The 18,925-nt window shown below is 33.8% G+C and overlaps 1 protein-coding gene across 2 annotated transcripts in view; it reads left to right on the top strand.

The window, feature by feature from the left end:
- The window catches only part of Spase25 (Signal peptidase complex subunit Spase25), a 74,351-nt gene that overhangs the window by 32,271 nt on the left and 23,155 nt on the right, over positions 1-18,925 (top strand). Inside the window, exons 2-3 of one of the 2 annotated variants that reach the window (XM_090375124.1) lie at positions 2,266-2,349; positions 12,141-12,301. In XM_090375124.1, coding sequence (XP_090231250.1) covers positions 2,266-2,349; positions 12,141-12,301 — 245 coding nt within the window. Of the gene's footprint in view, positions 1-2,265; positions 2,350-12,140; positions 12,306-18,925 lie in introns of both variants that reach the window. The other variant, XM_090375123.1, reaches the window with a different exon arrangement.

Below are 18,925 nucleotides of genomic sequence, written 5' to 3'. Positions count from 1 at the left end.
CCTAATTTAGATGTTTTTTCATCATAGCTTTAGGCAAAAGAGGCTTCTTCTTGGGTCTACAGGCTTTATATGCGATTGAAACCATTCTTCAGTGAAACAGTGCTACTTTGATAAGCTGAAGTAGACTGTTTCCACTCACCTGCAAGTGCTGTTGAGGTTGCAAAACGATCATTATTACAACCTTTTTAGAATTCTGTCCACCCAAACAGAAGAAATCCTAGTATGGTCCCTTCTAGTCTTCCTTTCTATAGTTCCTTCTTCCTTAAATTGTTTAAACAATCTGGAAATGGTAGCTTCCAAACAGTGGCATTGGTTAACTATTCTAGCATTAGTAATACCATCATTGTGCATCATTATTACAGCTTTACATTTTCTGGGTATTAATTCAGCCAGGAATTAGTGCAACCCTCTACTTAACTTTTACTGCTGACTGACCTGCTATTTGTAGCTCAAAAGTAAGGATGATGCAGTATGCTTGTTGATGATGTAATATGAGAAAATTGAAAATTAAATTGGAAAAAAGTTTTAACCAAATAAAAAAACGTTTAACCAAATATTGAGCTTTTTTTTAAAAAAATATTTGGAAATTTTATTATGCATGAATATTTTGGCCAGGAGTATGCTGTCTAATTTGGATGCCTCCCAGAGAGTTACCAATAGGCAACTGGCCTACAAAAATTGTTTTAGTTGTTACTATCAATGCAAGGAATACTGGATCTCACAATGATGCATTTCATAACCTCAAAAAACATTAAACTGCATGATGGAAGTGATGGGATTGTTGGAGTTTTGTTCTGGAAACTAAACATGGGGTTCACCACTTTAAGTGTACAATAAGCAAAGTGGTGGTATTGCACTGGATGATGAGAATCATCTTCATCTACCCTCGAGTAATGCTATTTGCTTTATAGAAACATTAAATGTATGGAATATTTCAACTGATATTAAAATCCAGGAAGAAATAAGTAAACTACATTACAGATTCATTGACAGTTTACTGTGATTGTTTTATTTAATAACTGAGCCATTGCATTTTATGTGCTGCTGATTACAGAGTATTACTAAACTTGGAGCGAATATTATGTTGGGAGGTATGTGCAGTGAAGCAAATACAATAACTTTTATATATTATTAGTTAACGTGTTCGCTGCTGCTTATATTTGTGACGGTCCTTTGTGTGCCTTGGGATGCTGGAACAAGTAGGCACTGCCATTTTAGTAAATGGATTTCATCTGTGAAGAATCATCACTTCAACTAATGCTGGTATCTGTATGTAGTGCTCTAACATCAACAGATGCATTTGAATGAGACTCAGAATTCACATCACTTGAATTGAATTATATTTCAGTATCAGATGACATATCATAAATAACTGATTCTATGTCATCAGCTTCAACATACTGTCCATCCCTGTTCCTTTTCAGCCTTGATGCCCCAAGCTGTGGGTCCATTATAACTTCCCTTTAGGGTAGAATTTTATAGGAAAACACTTTTTACACAAAATTTTATAAGTAGACTTACACCAAGGATAATGTTTTGTTTTTCACAAACTAAAGAATTAAAATTCATCAAGCATAATCTTCAAAATATTTTACCTTTAATTGTTCTGGAAAATACTAAAATAAAATAACTTCAAAATAAGCAAATAAAAAATACTAAACTAGATAAAATAAACTCACCATAAGCAAAGAACATATGAAACTGTGAACCAAGTATACAGCTTTTATAGCACTCTCTAGATAGTATGATTGACACTAAGCAAAATCTCAGCCATAATGCAGTAGTCAGTGTGCCAATATTGCTCAGCTGTTCATTTCATGCACCTCTCCTTTTACAACACTTATTTATTGACTGCAATTGAATGGATGCAAGTTTGCATTCTAGCAGTGTAATAAGTTAGTAGATAATTAGTTATTTACTTACTAATTGAGTTAATTGATATTAGTTACTAATTGATTGAATGTGTATGTATATACACACATACAAATATACTTTATTATATATTTTTTGTTATTTCAACAAAATAATCCTATTTATTATGGATTGTTAGGAATGTGCTATTGATTATGGTGTTAATGCTGTTGTTACAGTTAACAATTATACAATATTTGCATATTTTGGCTTTATTTCCTTGTATTGGTTCCTATATAATTTATAATGGATATCATGAAATGGATGCAGGTATAATATGGTTGCAATTCAGGCATTTTTAGCCTAATGAAGTGTTTATAGTTGATCTTTATTTTATTGCTTTTTTATTTTCAGTGCAATGCTAATGAAAAGCCTGTGAAAGTAGATAAATGGGATGGATCTGCAGTTAAGAATTCCTTAGATGATGGAGTAAAAAAGGTTGTTTATCAATGCATTTTTTGTATATTACAGTATTTATAGATAAACAGAAAATTAAATTTTGTTGAATGATAAAAAAAATCTATATATATAAGATATTGATTATTTTTTATTTCAAACGTTAGAGCTTAAGATAGAGGTGAATAACCATAACCTACAAAGGACCCTAACAGTCTCTATATATAGCGAAGTCTTACCAAATCCAGTAATTCATTATTTACAAAATACCAAATCAAAAGTACCATAATGTCATTACTGAATAAGGCTTACATCAAAAGGCACATTAACGGGGGCTAGCACCTCTCAATATATGCCATTTGTTTCTGCTAGTTATATGCCAGCCTCACCATATTATTATATACTAAATATAGTATACATAATAGCTTTAAGTTTAAATTTACTGCTCAGCCTTTACGCAACGTTAAAATATGAAACACGCTATTTTAAAAAATAAATAAGAAAAAAAAAAAGATAACAATGGCAGACTGGGAAAATATAACTGCTAGCCCTATAGATAGCCAAAAACTAAAACCTTATTAGAATATTTACAAGTGTTTTTGTTTCTTTAGCAAAATTCACAGGTGAAAAGCATGGTAAAGGCATAGACCCAAAAACTAGGTGAAAGGAATAGGCAACAAGTACAGTAATACCCCGACTTATGCAAACTCGGAGTTACGCGGTTCTTGATTTTTTCATTTGGTGTATATCTAAAATTAGCTAACCAGTGATTTGGAAGTCAAATCATAAAGCTTGGGTGACAGCTTCCGTTTTTGAGGACTGGTTTGGTCACCACTTCATACCCGAAGTCGAACGTTATTGCAAGTCTAAACAGATTCCATTTAAAGTGATGCTTCTTATTGACAATGCACCCGGTCACCCTCCTGCCACCCTAATTAATTTCAACCCATGTGTGAAAGTTGCGTTTTTGCCTCCAGACACAACCAGCTTCAACCGATGGACCAGGGAGTCATCAAAACATTCAAGGCTTACTACATGAGGCGTTCATTTGCACGTCTGAATGAAGCTATGAGACAAAATAGTGAGATGTCTGTTAAAGATTTTTGGAAACAATTCAATGGTTTAGATGCCATAAGAATCACTGAAGAATCTTGGAATGGAATTCACAAAAAAACATTGAATGGTGTCTGGAAGAAACTTTGTCCATTTTTTTTCAAAAACGAGATGAAAACAATGTGATAGAAGTTGTTAATCTTGCCAGGCAATTAGATTTGGAAATCAGTGGTGATGATGGCAACGAGCTGTTGAATTCACATAGTCAGGAGCTGACAATGAATGAGCTCAGAGATGCGTGAGCAAAACGTCACTGAAGTATCCGACACTTCAGACCCAGTTCCACCAGAAAAGCACATGACAATTGCAGGTTTGACAGAAGGTCTCAGCTCAATTGAAAAGGGCTTAAAAATTTTTAGAACTCATAAGACTCCAATGAAGAACACGTTATATCATTGATAGATTTTTTTCCCCTCAGGATAGATGGCTCTTGAAGGAATCAGTCTCATCCGGTAAATTGAATGATTGGAGGCCTTGGGACCGAAACTGACCTCAACCTATTCTCAAACTTTAAATGGGTCAGAAGTCTGCTTGCTTGACTCGAAACCAGGACGAAAGGATGTGAGTGCCCAGTGGGCCACTTCTGGTAAGCAGAACTGGTGCCGTGAGATGAATCAATCTTCTGAGTTTCCATGAGAAGTTTTGAAACAGTAATCCAAACGAGGAAAAGAAGATACCTTGCAGATCATCCCATTTTGCATTCTTGTTGCGCATGGAAGACTACTGTACAAATTGGAGCAGACTGGTATTAAGGGTAAGTTGCTACAATGGATAGAAGGGTGGTTGAGTGGGAGAAGACAGAGGGTGGTGATCAATGGGCGCTGCTCTTCGTGGACTAAAGTTATTAGTGGAGTTCCACAGGGTTCGGTGTTGGGCCCACTGTTGTTTTGTATATTTATCAATGATATTGATGAAGGTATATCAGTCTTAGTGTTGAAGTTTGCAGATGATACAAAGGTTGGCAGGGTTGTTAATGACAGTAATGGCAGTGTGCTACTACAACAGGATCTAGAAAATTTGGGCAGATGGGCTGAGAAGTGGCAACTGAAGTTGAACATTGACAAATGCAAAGTACTGCATATGAGTAGAAGTAACCCTAGAGGAACGTACCAACTCTGTGGTACTACACTTAGGGTGGTAGAAAATGAAAAAGACCTGGGAGTAATTGTGCGGTCACATATGAAGTTTTCTGAACAATGCAGACAAGCTGCCAGAGTAGGTCATGGGGTATTGTCATGATATACAGGAATTTTGCTATTAAGGAAAAGGAGGTGATTATCCCTTTGTATAAGGCAATGGTCAGGCCGCGCCTTGAGTACTGCGTACATGTCTAGAGGCCTCATTTTAGAAAGAATGTAGATTTGCTTGAGCGTGTATAGAGAAGGGCAACAAAATTGGTGAGGGAAATGAAGGGATCCTCTTACCAAGAGAGGCTTAAGTTCTGCAAATTGCAGTGGCTGGAGACTAGGCACCTGCGAGGTGATCTGATTAAGGTGTATAATGCCTTGAATGGGTTGAGCACGCTGAATTCTGATGGGATTCTTCCACTTTCTCAGATTACGAACCTGAGGGGGCATAAATTCAAATTGAGGAAAGACAGTTGTAGAATAGATGTCCTTTAGCTAGCGAGTAGTTGATTGGTGGAACAGACTTCCATCTGTCGTTGTGGAAGTTGATAGCTTAAATAAATTCCCGGAGCAACTGGACAAACATTTAGGGGGAATAGTTGTGTGATTTTTTTTTTTTTTTTTTTTTTTGGCTGATAAGCTTGCTTTTTTGCATCACATGCCTCTATTACAACACGAAGTTGAGAATGACCATGAGAGACCATCACCAAGTTGTGGCCTGAGCTGTCTAGAGGATCACTCACCTCGATTGTGTATTTAGAAGAGTTGTTTGTGAAAAAAAGATCAAGTCTCATTATCTCAGCCATCTGGGTCTTTGATTAGAAAATGAAAGCCATCTGGAGTTGTGAACATTAAAATCACCAAAGAAAGTTACCTCACTGGTAGGAAAGTTGGACTGGAGGAAAGTCAAATTTTAAAGAGAGGAAGTCAAAGAGTGTCAAGTGGTTAGTGGAGCTGGGAGAATGATAGAGACACTAGATGAATTTGATAGAATGTGATAGAGAGATTTTAGGCCACAGAAGGTTGAAAAGAATAGATTCCAAATTATTAAATCTCTGACATGGGAATTTCAGCATAGACATGCACAGATACCACCTTAGAAGTGAATGGACTCATACAACAAATAATTATGACAACTCAGATGAGCAGTGGTTGAATCAACTGTTAACTGGGATTCTGTGAGAAAAGTGTGTGTGGTTTGATAGACTGTAAGTGGAAATGGACATCATTGGGATTGGAGCTGAGTCCACATATATATGGGAAATAATGAGGAAGGTTTGTGGAGATTTAGATGTTTATGCAGATAAGTCTGTTCTATTAAAGTCTAAAAAGGTTAGGCTGATAGTGGGTCAATTTTGTTTGTGTGATGCTATTTGTTTAAATTGATATTATCAGTTTAGGTTGACTCTCTCTCTTAATTTAGTCAACCTAAATTGATAATTGAGACAACACAATTTGTGGAAAATGGTGTTATCTATAATGGGGGCATAAGCTCAAGCTTTAATAGCTGAAAGTTAACTTCTGACACTGAGGGATGTTAACTTTCCATTTCCTAAGATGAATTGAACATAAAGGTGTATATAACTTTACTATCTTTTAACCTGGTTATGGCACCCAAGGTGTAGCAAAAACAGTGGCAGGTCACCTGACATGTACTCAACTTTCTTTTTAATTTTTGGAAAATATTTTTAGTTTTATTGTATCTAGTTACTGAAATTGAAACTATATACTTTATTGTGTGTCATTTCAGGTTTAATAAGAAAACATGCTACGTGTTTTATGCCCTTATGCTTTCAAAAAAAAAAAAACTACTTTAGACATAAAATAGAAAAAATCTCTTATTTTCCTCCATTTTCCAGTTTAAAAGACTGAGTGTGCAAAATTTCAAACATGGTGATGTGCACATATTTTTGCTTATCTACATACAAGGTGTCTGAAAAGTTTTAGGACTACATTCATAAAAATTCAATCTCAAGGAAAAAAATTTATTACCATTTATTCTTCACATCACATCATTTGTAACTCAATACACCTCTCTACATGGTTATACAGTTTCTGGATGGCTCTGTGGAACCTTGTTTAACTTCCTCATCACGCTGGTTTGGATCTCTGAAACCCTTAAAATGTTTGGTTTGGATCTCTGAAACCCTTAAAATGTGCCCCCTTCAGGTGGGATTTCACTTGGGGAACAGAAAATAATCAGCAAGTGCCAAATACTGTAAATACGGGGAATGGTGAAGCACTGTAATGCACTTCCGTGCAAGAAACTGCTTGACAATGGTTGCATTGTGTGAAGGTGCATTGTCGTGAAGCAAGAACCACTCAGCTGTGTCTGGCCTAACGTGCTGAATTCTTTTCAACAGTCTGTCAATCACTGCTCTCTGAAATTCAGAGTCGATTCTCCTTCCAGTACAAATACTTTGTGCACAACTCCTTGCCAATCAAATAAAAAATTACTGCCACTTTGGTTCAAGACTTTTGGAACCATTTTCTTCAGCCTTGGCAAATTTTCTCCAACCTGTGCAGCTAATTATCTTTTTGTTTAGGGTTTATCACCAGGATTCATCACCAGTTATTATTTTTAAAGATGTCGGAATCATTGTCTAACATTCTAATCAAATCTTGACATGCAGCAACTCATTCCTCCTGTTCCACTGTTAATGCATGCAGTAGGAAGTGCTAGCACACATTCCCCCCCCCTTTTTTTTTTTTTTGTTTTTCAAATCTTTGACAACAGTTGCATGCACAGTATCCTTGCTGATGTGAAGCTGGTCTGTTATCATTCAGAGAGAGATAGGTGATGATCTTCCATTAACAGCCACCAAATTTTTTTCGTTGGTCGAGTCTGTATGAGACTGAGATGGGCTGCCACTCCATGCATCATCCTGCCCTTCGTGGAACTTACCATACCAGCGAAAAAATGAATTGTGATAGTGCTTCGTGTCCATAAGGTGCACTCTAAAACAAAATTTTGTTTTTTACCACCATAAGGTGGCTTTAAAACAATTTTATCACTACTCTTTGCTTCTCCTTGAATTCATGACATGATTTTACTTTGCCAACTTGAAACACTACTTTCCAGTAGAAAGCCTTTATGTACACTGATAACTTGACACAGAACCAGTTCAGACTTGATAGTGAATAGTTTTAACAGTGGCCAGTGTAAGATGCTAGTAGTATGTTTTAAAAATAATCACTCCTAAAACTTTTCACAAATAGTATATTGTTTTAAAAAAAAACCATATTATATATATTCGATGCTATTAGTTACTTCCGTTTTCAGGTTTATTTCAAATTTGGTGTGCTTTCACAGCATGTGAAATTTGAAATTACATATTTTGCTTCCTGTAGTGTAGTGGCCACCTGGAGAGAATATTGAGTTTTGTGTTAGTGTCTTTATTGTGTGAAAACAATCTTTCAAAAGCAACTAGGGTAAGACTAGATATTTATTTAACTGTTGGGAGAAGAAAAGGAAGTAACCCAAAACTTGAAACACTGCACTGGCACTTGTCCAAAATCATGTTACTCTTCGAGAAAATAAAGGAAGCCAAATAGTTGCAGAGATGGTGGCAGGTTTCCTGACAGGTTCTTGCATTGAGTTCCTGTACAAAAACTGTAAAAAATAAATTGAAAAAAAAAAAAAAAAAAAAAAACACTATAGAAACTATTGTTGTAAAAGCTCAACTATATTTAGCAAAGTATTAATTCAGATTTTTGATCATTAACAGGTAATTTGGGAACATTATTTTTGTGGGTCACCTGTCAGGTTACCTACCACTACTGCCAAGTTAATACTTCGTTATAACACAGTTATTTAACATGTTAATTGGAATGATACACTACTCTATCAGAACCAGTACACAATTTCATTGTGTTTGTATCATATGGACATTTAAAGTAGTAGGTGACCTGGGGTACTGAAATGTGATTTTACCCTGTGATTATGTAAACTGTCTAATACAACGGTGGGCAAATGCGGCTCTCAGAGCCGCATGCGGCTCTTCGTTGAGTTAAGTGCGGCTCCCATTGAAAATTTAAATCCGTTTTTTTTTATTATTTCAGAAATTTTTTCAGTGAATCTTGTTATATTATAAAAATATAACTAAGTAACTAATATTTTGTTATACGGATTTTATGTTGTGTTTATTTTTTTTTTTGTCTAGATATCTTGCTATTTTTATTTTGATTATAAATAAATCCGTGCGCATTTACACTAATGGCGCCATCAGTGGACTTGTGCGTAAAAAGTTACGAGTGTAATTTTTCCGCGCCGTAAATTAATTTAATTATTTTGTTTCAATTTCAGACTTTGGAATTAAAGTTATTTAAATTTTTTGATAACATGACCTCAGAAAATATCAAAAAACGAAAATACGAACAAGAAAATAGAATCTTTCAAGAAGAGTGGGTAGAAAATTTTGCTTTTATTGACAATAATGGAAAGTCGTTGTGTCTTATTTGTAAAGTTACAATTGCAAACTACAAAGTAAGCAATTTACGTCGACATTACGAAGTAAGTCATCCCCACTTTTCAACTCAATATCCATTAAATTCAAAATTGTGAACAGAGAAACTTAAGTCCTTGCAATCTGGTCTTCATAAGCAACAAGGACTCTTGTCTTCTTTTAGTCGCGAAGATGACAGAGCAAACGAAGCTAGTTTTTTGATAGCTTGGAATATTGCTCGTGCCAAACGTCCATATGGAGAAGGAGAATTTATTAAAAGAAACTTGGAAGAAGTGGTTAAAGTTTTGGATCCAGATAATACAAAACTGCATAAATTGATCGCACAGGTTCCTATGTCACGCCGTACAACTGAGCGTTGTATTGGTGCAATTAGTAAAAATGTTGAAAATAGTTTGATGTGTGATTTGAAAAATTGTACAGCATTTAGTTTAGCTCTTGACGAGTCTACAGACATTCAGGATGTTCCACAATTGGCCGTTTTTGTCCTCTGCAGACGTATCTATGTATCTGCAGACGTAAATGTGAAGGAAGAAATGTTAGACCTAGTAGCTCTTATCGAAACAACTCGCGGTATTGATGTTAGAAATGCGCTTGATGAAGTAATGAATAGGTTTGAATTGCCTCGTGATAAACTTGTAAGTGTTGCGACTGACGGAGCGCCTGCAATGGTAGGGAAAAACCAAGGTCTCATTGGTCTTTTAAACAGCGATCCTAAAATTCCACGTTTCTTACCTCTTCACTGCATAATTCACCGCGAGCATCTCATAGCGAAGTACTTCAAATACGAAAATGTGTGGAAGATTGTTTTGCAGATTTTGAATTTAATTAGAACAAATGCCAAAACACATCGTCAATTTAAGAACTTTTTAGAAGAGTTGCGAGGGAATGACGAAACAGATGAATTGCCCAGTGATTTATCCCTATGGTGTGTGTTGTAAGATGGCTGTCAACTTACAATGTTTTGGGCCGTTTTGTGGAACTCCTAAATCCTATCATAACATTTACAAAAGAAAAAGGTAAAAAATATCCAGAATTAGAAAATGAAACTTGGGTTTCTGACTTAATGTTCCTTACAGACATTATAGAATATTTGCAAACACTTAATTTGGCTTTACAAGGAAAGGAAAAAAATATTATTGATTTGTCACAAACTGTATTTAGTTTTGAAGCTAAACTTCGACTTTTTGTGTACGATCTTAAGAACGAAATATTTAATCATTTTCCACGAGTAAAAGCAAATATAATTAATATCAAAGAAGAAAAGTTAGACGAATACAAAGAAAAATTGGAAGAATTGCAAGCAGATTTCGAACATAGGTTTGAAGATTTGAAAAGTTTGAAATCTACATTTGCATATTTTGTGAACTGATTTATTTGTGATATTATTGAAGATGGATTTCCAATTTCTGAAATAATATTTGTTGAAAAAGCGGCTGGGCAATTGGAGTTATTAGAGATGAAAGAGGATCAGGCATTGCAAATGCAGCACAAATCTACTAATGTAATTGAATTTTGGAAACTCGTGCCAGAATCAAAATATCTACATTTAAAGAAAGCTGCTTGCCGTCTAATTTCAATTTTTGGTACAACATATTGCTGTGAATCTTTGTACTCCACAATGAAGTTCGTGAAGTCGAAATATCGTTCACGGTTGACCAATCATCATCTCGCTGAATTGCTGCGAACGGCTTTAACAAATTTTACACCAAATTTCAAAGATTTGACCAAAGGTCTTCGTTAAATGTTATACTTTTTATTAATGCATTTTTATTATTAAAATTTTGAAATAATTATTTTGTATTTTCTTTCTCTTAATTATATTTTCTTATATATGTATACTTTACATAGCACTTAAGGCTTGTGTAGAATATGTAATCATATTAATTAAATTAAATTAAATTTGAATTTGTGTATTTAATACTATGTAACTATGGTGTGGCTCTTTATAATATATGAAAAACCGGAATGCGGCTCTCATTGACCTCATGCGTGCCCACCCCTGGTCTAATAGATAATTAGATATTGATTTATTAAATGCCTTATTTTATTTCCTTTATTGTGTTATAGAGGGAGAGCTATATGGCAGGTTTGAAAATATGGTAATGCAGATATAAATGTTTCTTAATAGAATAAGAGCATAATATGACCATTACACCAACCTAATGTTCTCTATGCTTATGGTTACTGTTATTCTAATTTGGTTTATTAAATTGATGTCATTTTTCTGCCCTTTTGACTTTTCTTATAATAAAATTAAAAATAAAATAAAATTTTATTTTCAATTTTATCTTGTTCTGTGATTTTAGTTAGTAAATTTTATGTTGCATATTTGCATTCTGTTTGGCCTGTTGATTGGCTCTGGTTGCCACGGAAATTTACATTTTGTCTTTTCACTGAGTTGTTTTCTATATGTAAGATATTTTCTGTTGAATTCTTGATTGCTTGCATAGGTACATCTGTGGTTCTTTTGCTGTTAGCAGGCTATGACAGAAGTGAGTGTGTTTGGGAATTTGCACAGGGTGGTCACTGTGTTTTCCTCAGACATTCTTTGTGTTCTTCTTCTCAAGTGAGTGTCTGTATTTGCTCATTAGGTTGATGCAGTGGGACATTCCCTTGCATATTTTCAGGTGGGAGTTGTGTATACTTTTTGCAGGGCATTTCCTGGGTGAGCATAGACCCTTGCTTATCTATTCTGGAATTTTTATTTATTTCTCAATAGGTATTTTTTTTTTTTTTTTTTTTTTTTTTTTTTTAACTTTTGCATGTATGTAGATAGAGCCTCATCAGCATTACCTTTTACAGTTTGCAACAGTTCCTTTAATATATTGTGGTGCCCAATGCTCAATTTTACAAATAATTATTTGATTACACCACATTAAATTTACATTTTTAGCAAAAGTATTGAGGTTAAGGGCTGAGCGGAATATATTTGAAAATTAGTTTTCATTTTTGCAGAATTGTTCTTTATGCACTTCTCAGAATTTGACTACCTCTTATGATATTGATATGTTGAAAAGGTGTACTAGGTTATAAGTTTATCAAGGTTACTAAACTTTTTATTTAATTTTGATTTTTTTTTTCCCCCCCATACAAGTATGTAGATCTACACAACCAATTTTTTTTTTAGATATTCACAGAAAAACTAAAATACATTGAAAGCCACCATCTGATGGATGGAAGACTGGCAATATCGGGTATTGCTGTAGGAGCAGCCATGTTTGCCTTGCTCTGGGACTATCTTCATCCATTCCCTGAATCTAGACCAGTACTTATCATCTGTGTTGTCTCATATCCTTTTCAAAATTTTGTATTTATTCATTTTTATACTTCTCACTTTGTATAAAGAAAAAAAAAAAATGTCAGTTCCATTCAACATTTACTACTTAGTTTGCAATACAATTTCAGTCACATTTACTATCAAAGCATATACTTTTGAGAATTATAATTGAGAAAACCATGATGCATCGGTTTTGAATGGATGGCTGAAATTTGATCCTTTTCTTGAGAATTTTTAGAAAAAAACTATGCTCTGTGCATTTTAACAGCTGCATACAAGCATTCATTGATTGTCATATTATTCTCCTAACAATGTTTGTGCGTTATATTTACTGCATACACTTTGCTTGCATATGTATGCTTGCACACAAAAAAGCAACATACATATGCTTGCACACCAATAAGCAACATACATATCACATATTACTAAATAAAAGCTTGCTATTTGCCCATCAAATTGCAGGGCGACTATTCTGAGACAAACTGTCCCATGAATTTTGAAATAGTTTTGTTTCAAAATTCTGGATTTGTGGATTGGTTCTCTGTGAACTACTGTAATGATTCAGTAGCATAAGCTATAACTTGAATATGATGATCATTGGAGTAACCCAACATTGTTATTATTACATTCTTTTCACATTGCAGGGTCTAAGGCATAGATGTAGTCTGCAGTAGTGACAGGAGGAAAAAGTAGTAACTCTCCCATTCATTAAAATGGACAAATATTGTACAGTTTAGTGTATTTAGATAAAATTATAACATGAAAAGTAAATTGAAACCCAGTTATTTCATAAATGATGAATTTATAAGTGAAAAATTTAATTTAATATAGTTATTATAGTTTATAATGCTTTATTACATGATTAATGGTAATTCCTATGTATTGCAATCAGAGCCATGCCAACCCTGTGTTCAAGTGTGCGACGAACACAGGCAGCCAAATCCAAGGGCGGTCGAAATGATGTAGAATCTAAGCATAATTTGAATAAAGTACAAATAAAGAAATTCTTGTCATAATAAACTTTTTAAAAATGATTAGAAAGTGAACCTGTAACTTTTTTTATTCTACATTCATATATCAAACTCCTCTGACCACGTAGTCATCCCTGAGTATAAACAGAAAATTTATTTTATTTATATTAGTAGTCGTTGAGAGCCCATTATACAGTATTACCTCGTTTAACGATAGGGATGCGTTCGCTGAGACAGTTGGATCAAATTTAGGGGAATTACTCATTCGTACCTAGTTGCCACCAACTAAACTTTTGTCAGTTACGTTATAGCGAGTATCATTTATAGAGGTATATTATAATTAGATCTGTAAATTTAAATGAAGTTAACAAAAAAGTAGATATAAGAGAACACTTTTTAGGTTTAATCCACTATAACAAATTCGACGGGAGAAGGGTTAAGTGCATTTATTTTAAACAAGTTTAATGAATTAGGCCTTCATATTAATGATATACACTGGCAAGGTTATGACAACGGAGCTAACACGAGAGGCAAACAATGGTTTTCAAAGAAAAATTTTAAATAATAACCACCGTGCTTTTTTTGTACCCTGCACTGCACATAGTCTCAACTTGGTGGTTAATGAAGCTGCCAAAATTAATTTTGAAACAGTAGATTTTTTTTTAAACTCAGTTCAAGAACCGTTTATATTTTTTTCTTTATCCACGCAATGTTGGGACATTTTGAAAAAATATGTTTTGAAATTACTTTTAAAACCAGTAAGCAATACAAGATGGGAAAGTCGTATAGATGCAATAAGGCCATTAAGACAAGAAATTTGAGAAATTTATGATGCTCTTTTAGAAAATAATGGAAGATAAGAATGTTAAATAAAGATGTTAAATCACGATACCAGTCAAAATAGGCACCTCTGTGGCCAGGTGGGAAGGAGCAGCAGTGCGTAGCACACGCTTCTTGATTAGACCAGGGTTCGAGCCCGTCACCACCAAATACAGAGGATGCGGAAAGGTCAGGGAATGACCACCGCATATTCCCGGAGCAATATGGCCTTGGTTGCTAATGCTCCTAAAAACCAAATAACAACAACCTATCAAAATGTTTAGCCTCGAAATTAAAATCATTTAAAATAGTAATTTGGTACAAAATATGAAATAATGTGAATGCAGTGAGCAAAACAGTGCAGAATCCAAAATTTATATAAATTCTTGGCTTGATCAGTTGAACAATTTATCCAATTACTTACAAAGTAAATGATCTGATAGTGGATTTTTAGTTTTTAAATGAATCAGAACAGTTGGCCGAAATATTGGAAACCAAAACTAAATTTCCTTATATCTCTCTTATACGTCGACGTAAAAATAAAATTCAGTTTGAATCATTTGATTATGAAAATCCAGATGAAGGCATAAATGATGCACAGTTAAATTTTAAAATTAATTTTTCAATACTAGACACAACAATAAATTCTCTTAAAAAACAGGTTCGATTTATTAAGAACACATAGTGATGATTTAAATTTTTTATATGACATACATAATTTAAAGCATGTAACGATCAAGAAATTCTAAAATGTTGTAAAGATTTGCAAAATAAATTAACAGACTATATCAAGAACGAAAAGGATATCGATGCCATTGACATGACCGACGAATTAAAAGTGCAGTGGATTCCTGTTATTTGGGCCACCGGTTAATCGGGGCAGCTGTTTATTTGGAGCAAATCTTTAAAAAACAGAAACCAATCGAGAAAATAGCCAGGGTTTACTTCGCTTAATTGGGACAGCATGCCGTTTAATCGGGGCAGGAGACCGCAGCACTGGAGATTACACTAAGATTGTCTCCGACTGTACCACGTGGTTCGGTCGAAATTCTGGAGGTCACAACCATAAAACAATAAAAACAATTAGCAGTCACCTGTTTATTGAGCTTTTTTTTTAGTGAAATCTATCATAAATGGACAGTAAACTCGATCTTAATGAATTTGTGATAATACCGACAGCTGGAATTCTGTGGGTTATTATGATGAAATGTGTTTACACTTCCATGAAATCTTCAATCATATAAAAATATTAATTTTCAGATCTTCTCTTCATTCCTATTTTTAAAGCTTTGTAACTCGTTACTCCGTTCTCACTTGCGCGTATTGTGTTACTTGCAATTTGTGTGCTGTGTTCTTTGTTATTGATTGCTTCTCTTTTTACTGTTTTAAATTTTTAACCCCCCTCCCTCCACCCACAAATGTCAGTTAACAGAAATGTCAACTAGTTCGTATGTACCTTTTACAGTACATATTAATTATTCCTATTATCACGTATCATTTAATATTTTAATTGGTAAGGTAATAAAGGGTGAATTTGTGCTTAATATATCTTTGCTTTTATAGCCTGTGGATAATATTCCTCCTATTTTCGCTAATTAGAATCGCTGTTTAATAGAATTAAAATTCAATTCACAAACGTGATCACAATGACCGGTGCTTACTGCACATTGTATAGTGAACAGTATTTTACTATGTTGAGTTCATCGTAACGTGATTTGATTGTACAGTGAACCAATTGTAAAAAAAGGGGGGGATACATTGTATTTTTAACTATTTACGTGAAACTTCAGGTAATTGGGGCAGCTGCTTAATCGGGCCAAAATGCACTAGTCCCGATATGTCCCAAATAACCGGAATGGACTGTACTTAAAAATATTTTCAAACCAGATTTTGAGAGTAACAGAAGTATTAGAGTATATTTTTGAAAATAATTTATGCACCACTTTTCCAAACTTAGTTGTTGCTCTAAGAATACTTTTTACATTGCCAGTGAGTTTAGCTACCAGGGAAAGATCATTTTACAAATTCAAAATAATTAAAAATTCTTCATAGTACAATGTCCCAAGACAGATTGGATAATTTAGTACTAGTCTTGATAGAACACGATTTAGCTAAAAGTTTAGATGTGCACGATGTGATAAAAAAATTTTCAGAACTGAACGCCTGAAAAGTTCAATTTATTTAATACTAGTCATTTTATTTCAATTTATTTTATAAGTTAAATATGTAATAACACATGAATTAAACTTTATACATGTAATTATGTTTAGTTATAAATAAAGGTTATTAGTATATATTTATGTATTTTTATAACAATTATTATTAATATCTGTTTTCACAATTTTTTCTCAAAACTAAGTGATTATTTAAAACATATAGCTAATTTCAATAAAATTTATTCCACAAAGCTGTCTTAATTTTATGTTACCTTTTCATGTTCAAATATGTGTAGCATGAATAAAGTGTGATAAGGAAATAAAATAACAAATGTAAATATTATTTATAAATTCTAATATCGATAAAATATTATTACAGAAATTGTTATTTGGGGGGGGAGATTACAATGTTCTGGGGCGGCATATTTTTCCTTTGAATATGGGCGGCCAATATATATGGCGTGGCCCTGATTACAATCCTTCAATTGTTTCACACTATATTGTCATTACAGTGGGTGTCATTAGCATTGATAGCATGTTGATCATAAGTTGCTATTTTGTAATGATTTATCAGTTTCGTTGAGTAATAATGAATTGAAATAGTATTAGCCATTATAGTTCAAGGAAGCCACAGGTTTTTCTGCACATTAAAAAAAAAAAAATGAAATAAACATAAAAAAAATAAGTATAAAAATATAAAAAATTAAATAAATATATAAAAATATTAAAAAAAGGAAAAAGTACCTCCTCATGTGAAGGTAACCATACAGTTGACCTTTGAGTTTTCCAAGCTCTTAGCCTCAACTACCCACGAAAGTAACTTATTCCACTAATTAACAGCTCAGTGGAATACTGGCTAAAACAGAAAACTTCCTACATCCAGTCTAAATCTCTTTCCTTCTAATTTGAATTTATGCCCCCCTCCCCCATTTTGGAATCATACCAGAAAATCCCACCTTTGTTCATTTTTCTATCTCCTCTCAGAGCTTTATTGACCTCAATCAAATCCCTGCTAAAGTACTCAGTTGCTTTATAGCCCAAATAACCAGTTTTCTCAATTCAGGCATCATTTTGCAGATCTCACCAAACAGGTTGATTGGCTTTGAGCCCTTACAGGAAGCTCAATGATGATTCCAAATGTATTCTTAACAATTACCTTATACAGTGGGATAAGGAAATGATAGGATAATAATTAATAGGATACCATGATCCTTCTTTGTGTCTTGTAGACAAGCAACAAGGAAGAAGCATGGTGTCTATGTCTATGCTTAGAACTTTAAGTCTGCCTATATCGTAACTCGAATGTCCTCACTTCTGCCCCTGGCATAACTGGAATAGCTTTCTTCCTCTGCTAGTTTTAATTCATCCCCCACTGAGTGTATAATAGGGTGACCACCCTTTCACTTCTGTATTGTGGGGCATTCTTAGGATGTTTAAGGTATGTTGGCAGATGGGAGTTATGGCGATAACATACAGTACAAGGTTTTGCACACGCTTCTTGATTAGACTGGGGTTCGAGCCCGTAACCACCAAATACGGAGGATGCGGAAATGTCAGGGAATGACCACCGCATATCCCCGAAGCAATATGACATTAGTTGCTAATGCTCCTAAATAACAAAAAAAAAACAAGGCTTTGCCGTTGTAGCAGTTTAACTTTAGTTTACATGTGATAATTGTAATTGCAAAGTACATGTTATTTAAAAGATTTTTCATGTTGAACTTTAAAATGTAAGAATTAGGTTTTTTAAGAAAATAGAAATCTAGTACAAAAACTAAAATATTTTTATTTTATCAACAAAATACAGAATAAATTACAATTAAAGAATTTTAATTGTTATACACATAAAAGTGAAATGTATTGTTGTATTTTATGAATAATCAAAAACAAAATTTTAAGTTTATCAGTTTCAGTTTATTTGAATTTAAAAACATACTTTTTGTTTGGCTTTGCTGCTTTCCTTCCTTAAGTGCAAAATGTATAAAAGTCTTTACAAGTATATTTATAATTCATCTCTTTATTACAATTTCACTTTTTATTAAGTTTACAACGCTCTTATTCCATTCATTTCTCCAGTAGCAGTTTATAATTTAAAAATCTTGCTCCATGTAAGCATTGCACACAGTAATAGATAGTGCAGACGAGAGCAATCATGCAACATATGGAAGTCCACCACCAGAACTATTTGTCACTACCAGAAAGAGTTTGCTTGGGTTCATCATTCAGGAACAATGCAAGACTTTATTATACAAAATTCTTTGTATGATTCATCCAAGTTGATAGACATCTTTAAGTTCCGAAACTACAACAGCTTCTTTGAAGTCAGAATATGTTGGTTCCTTTTTCAGCCATAAAAACTGGATTTTTTATAGATAGTCGTCAGAGAAATCAAATCACTTTTCCAAATATCTAAGAAATTGGTCATAAATAGTGGGAAAGTCTTTCTTAATAGAAATAACTTTCTTAACTTTTCTTCCCCAATGAACATATCTTCTTTTCTCTGGCTGATTTTATTTCTCACTTTTTCCATCAGGGGGACAGCTCTGGTGCTGTAATACTGTCCTGTTATTTATAGTTCTTTTATGATGCATTGGAAAGGTAAAAGTGCCTTTTGAGAAAGGCACAATATACTTGTATTACACCTGTTTCCTCTGGCTGCATCACTCTCACACACTCCCAAATACTTTCA

The sequence above is a fragment of the Mastigoproctus giganteus genome, chromosome 6, assembly GCF_048544385.1.
Source record: "Mastigoproctus giganteus isolate SK-2022 chromosome 6, ASM4854438v1, whole genome shotgun sequence".
NCBI classification, from domain to species: Eukaryota; Metazoa; Arthropoda; class Arachnida; order Uropygi; family Thelyphonidae; genus Mastigoproctus; species Mastigoproctus giganteus.
The sequence above is the reverse complement of the archived record's forward strand: the minus strand, read 5'-3'. Positions and strand labels throughout refer to the sequence as shown.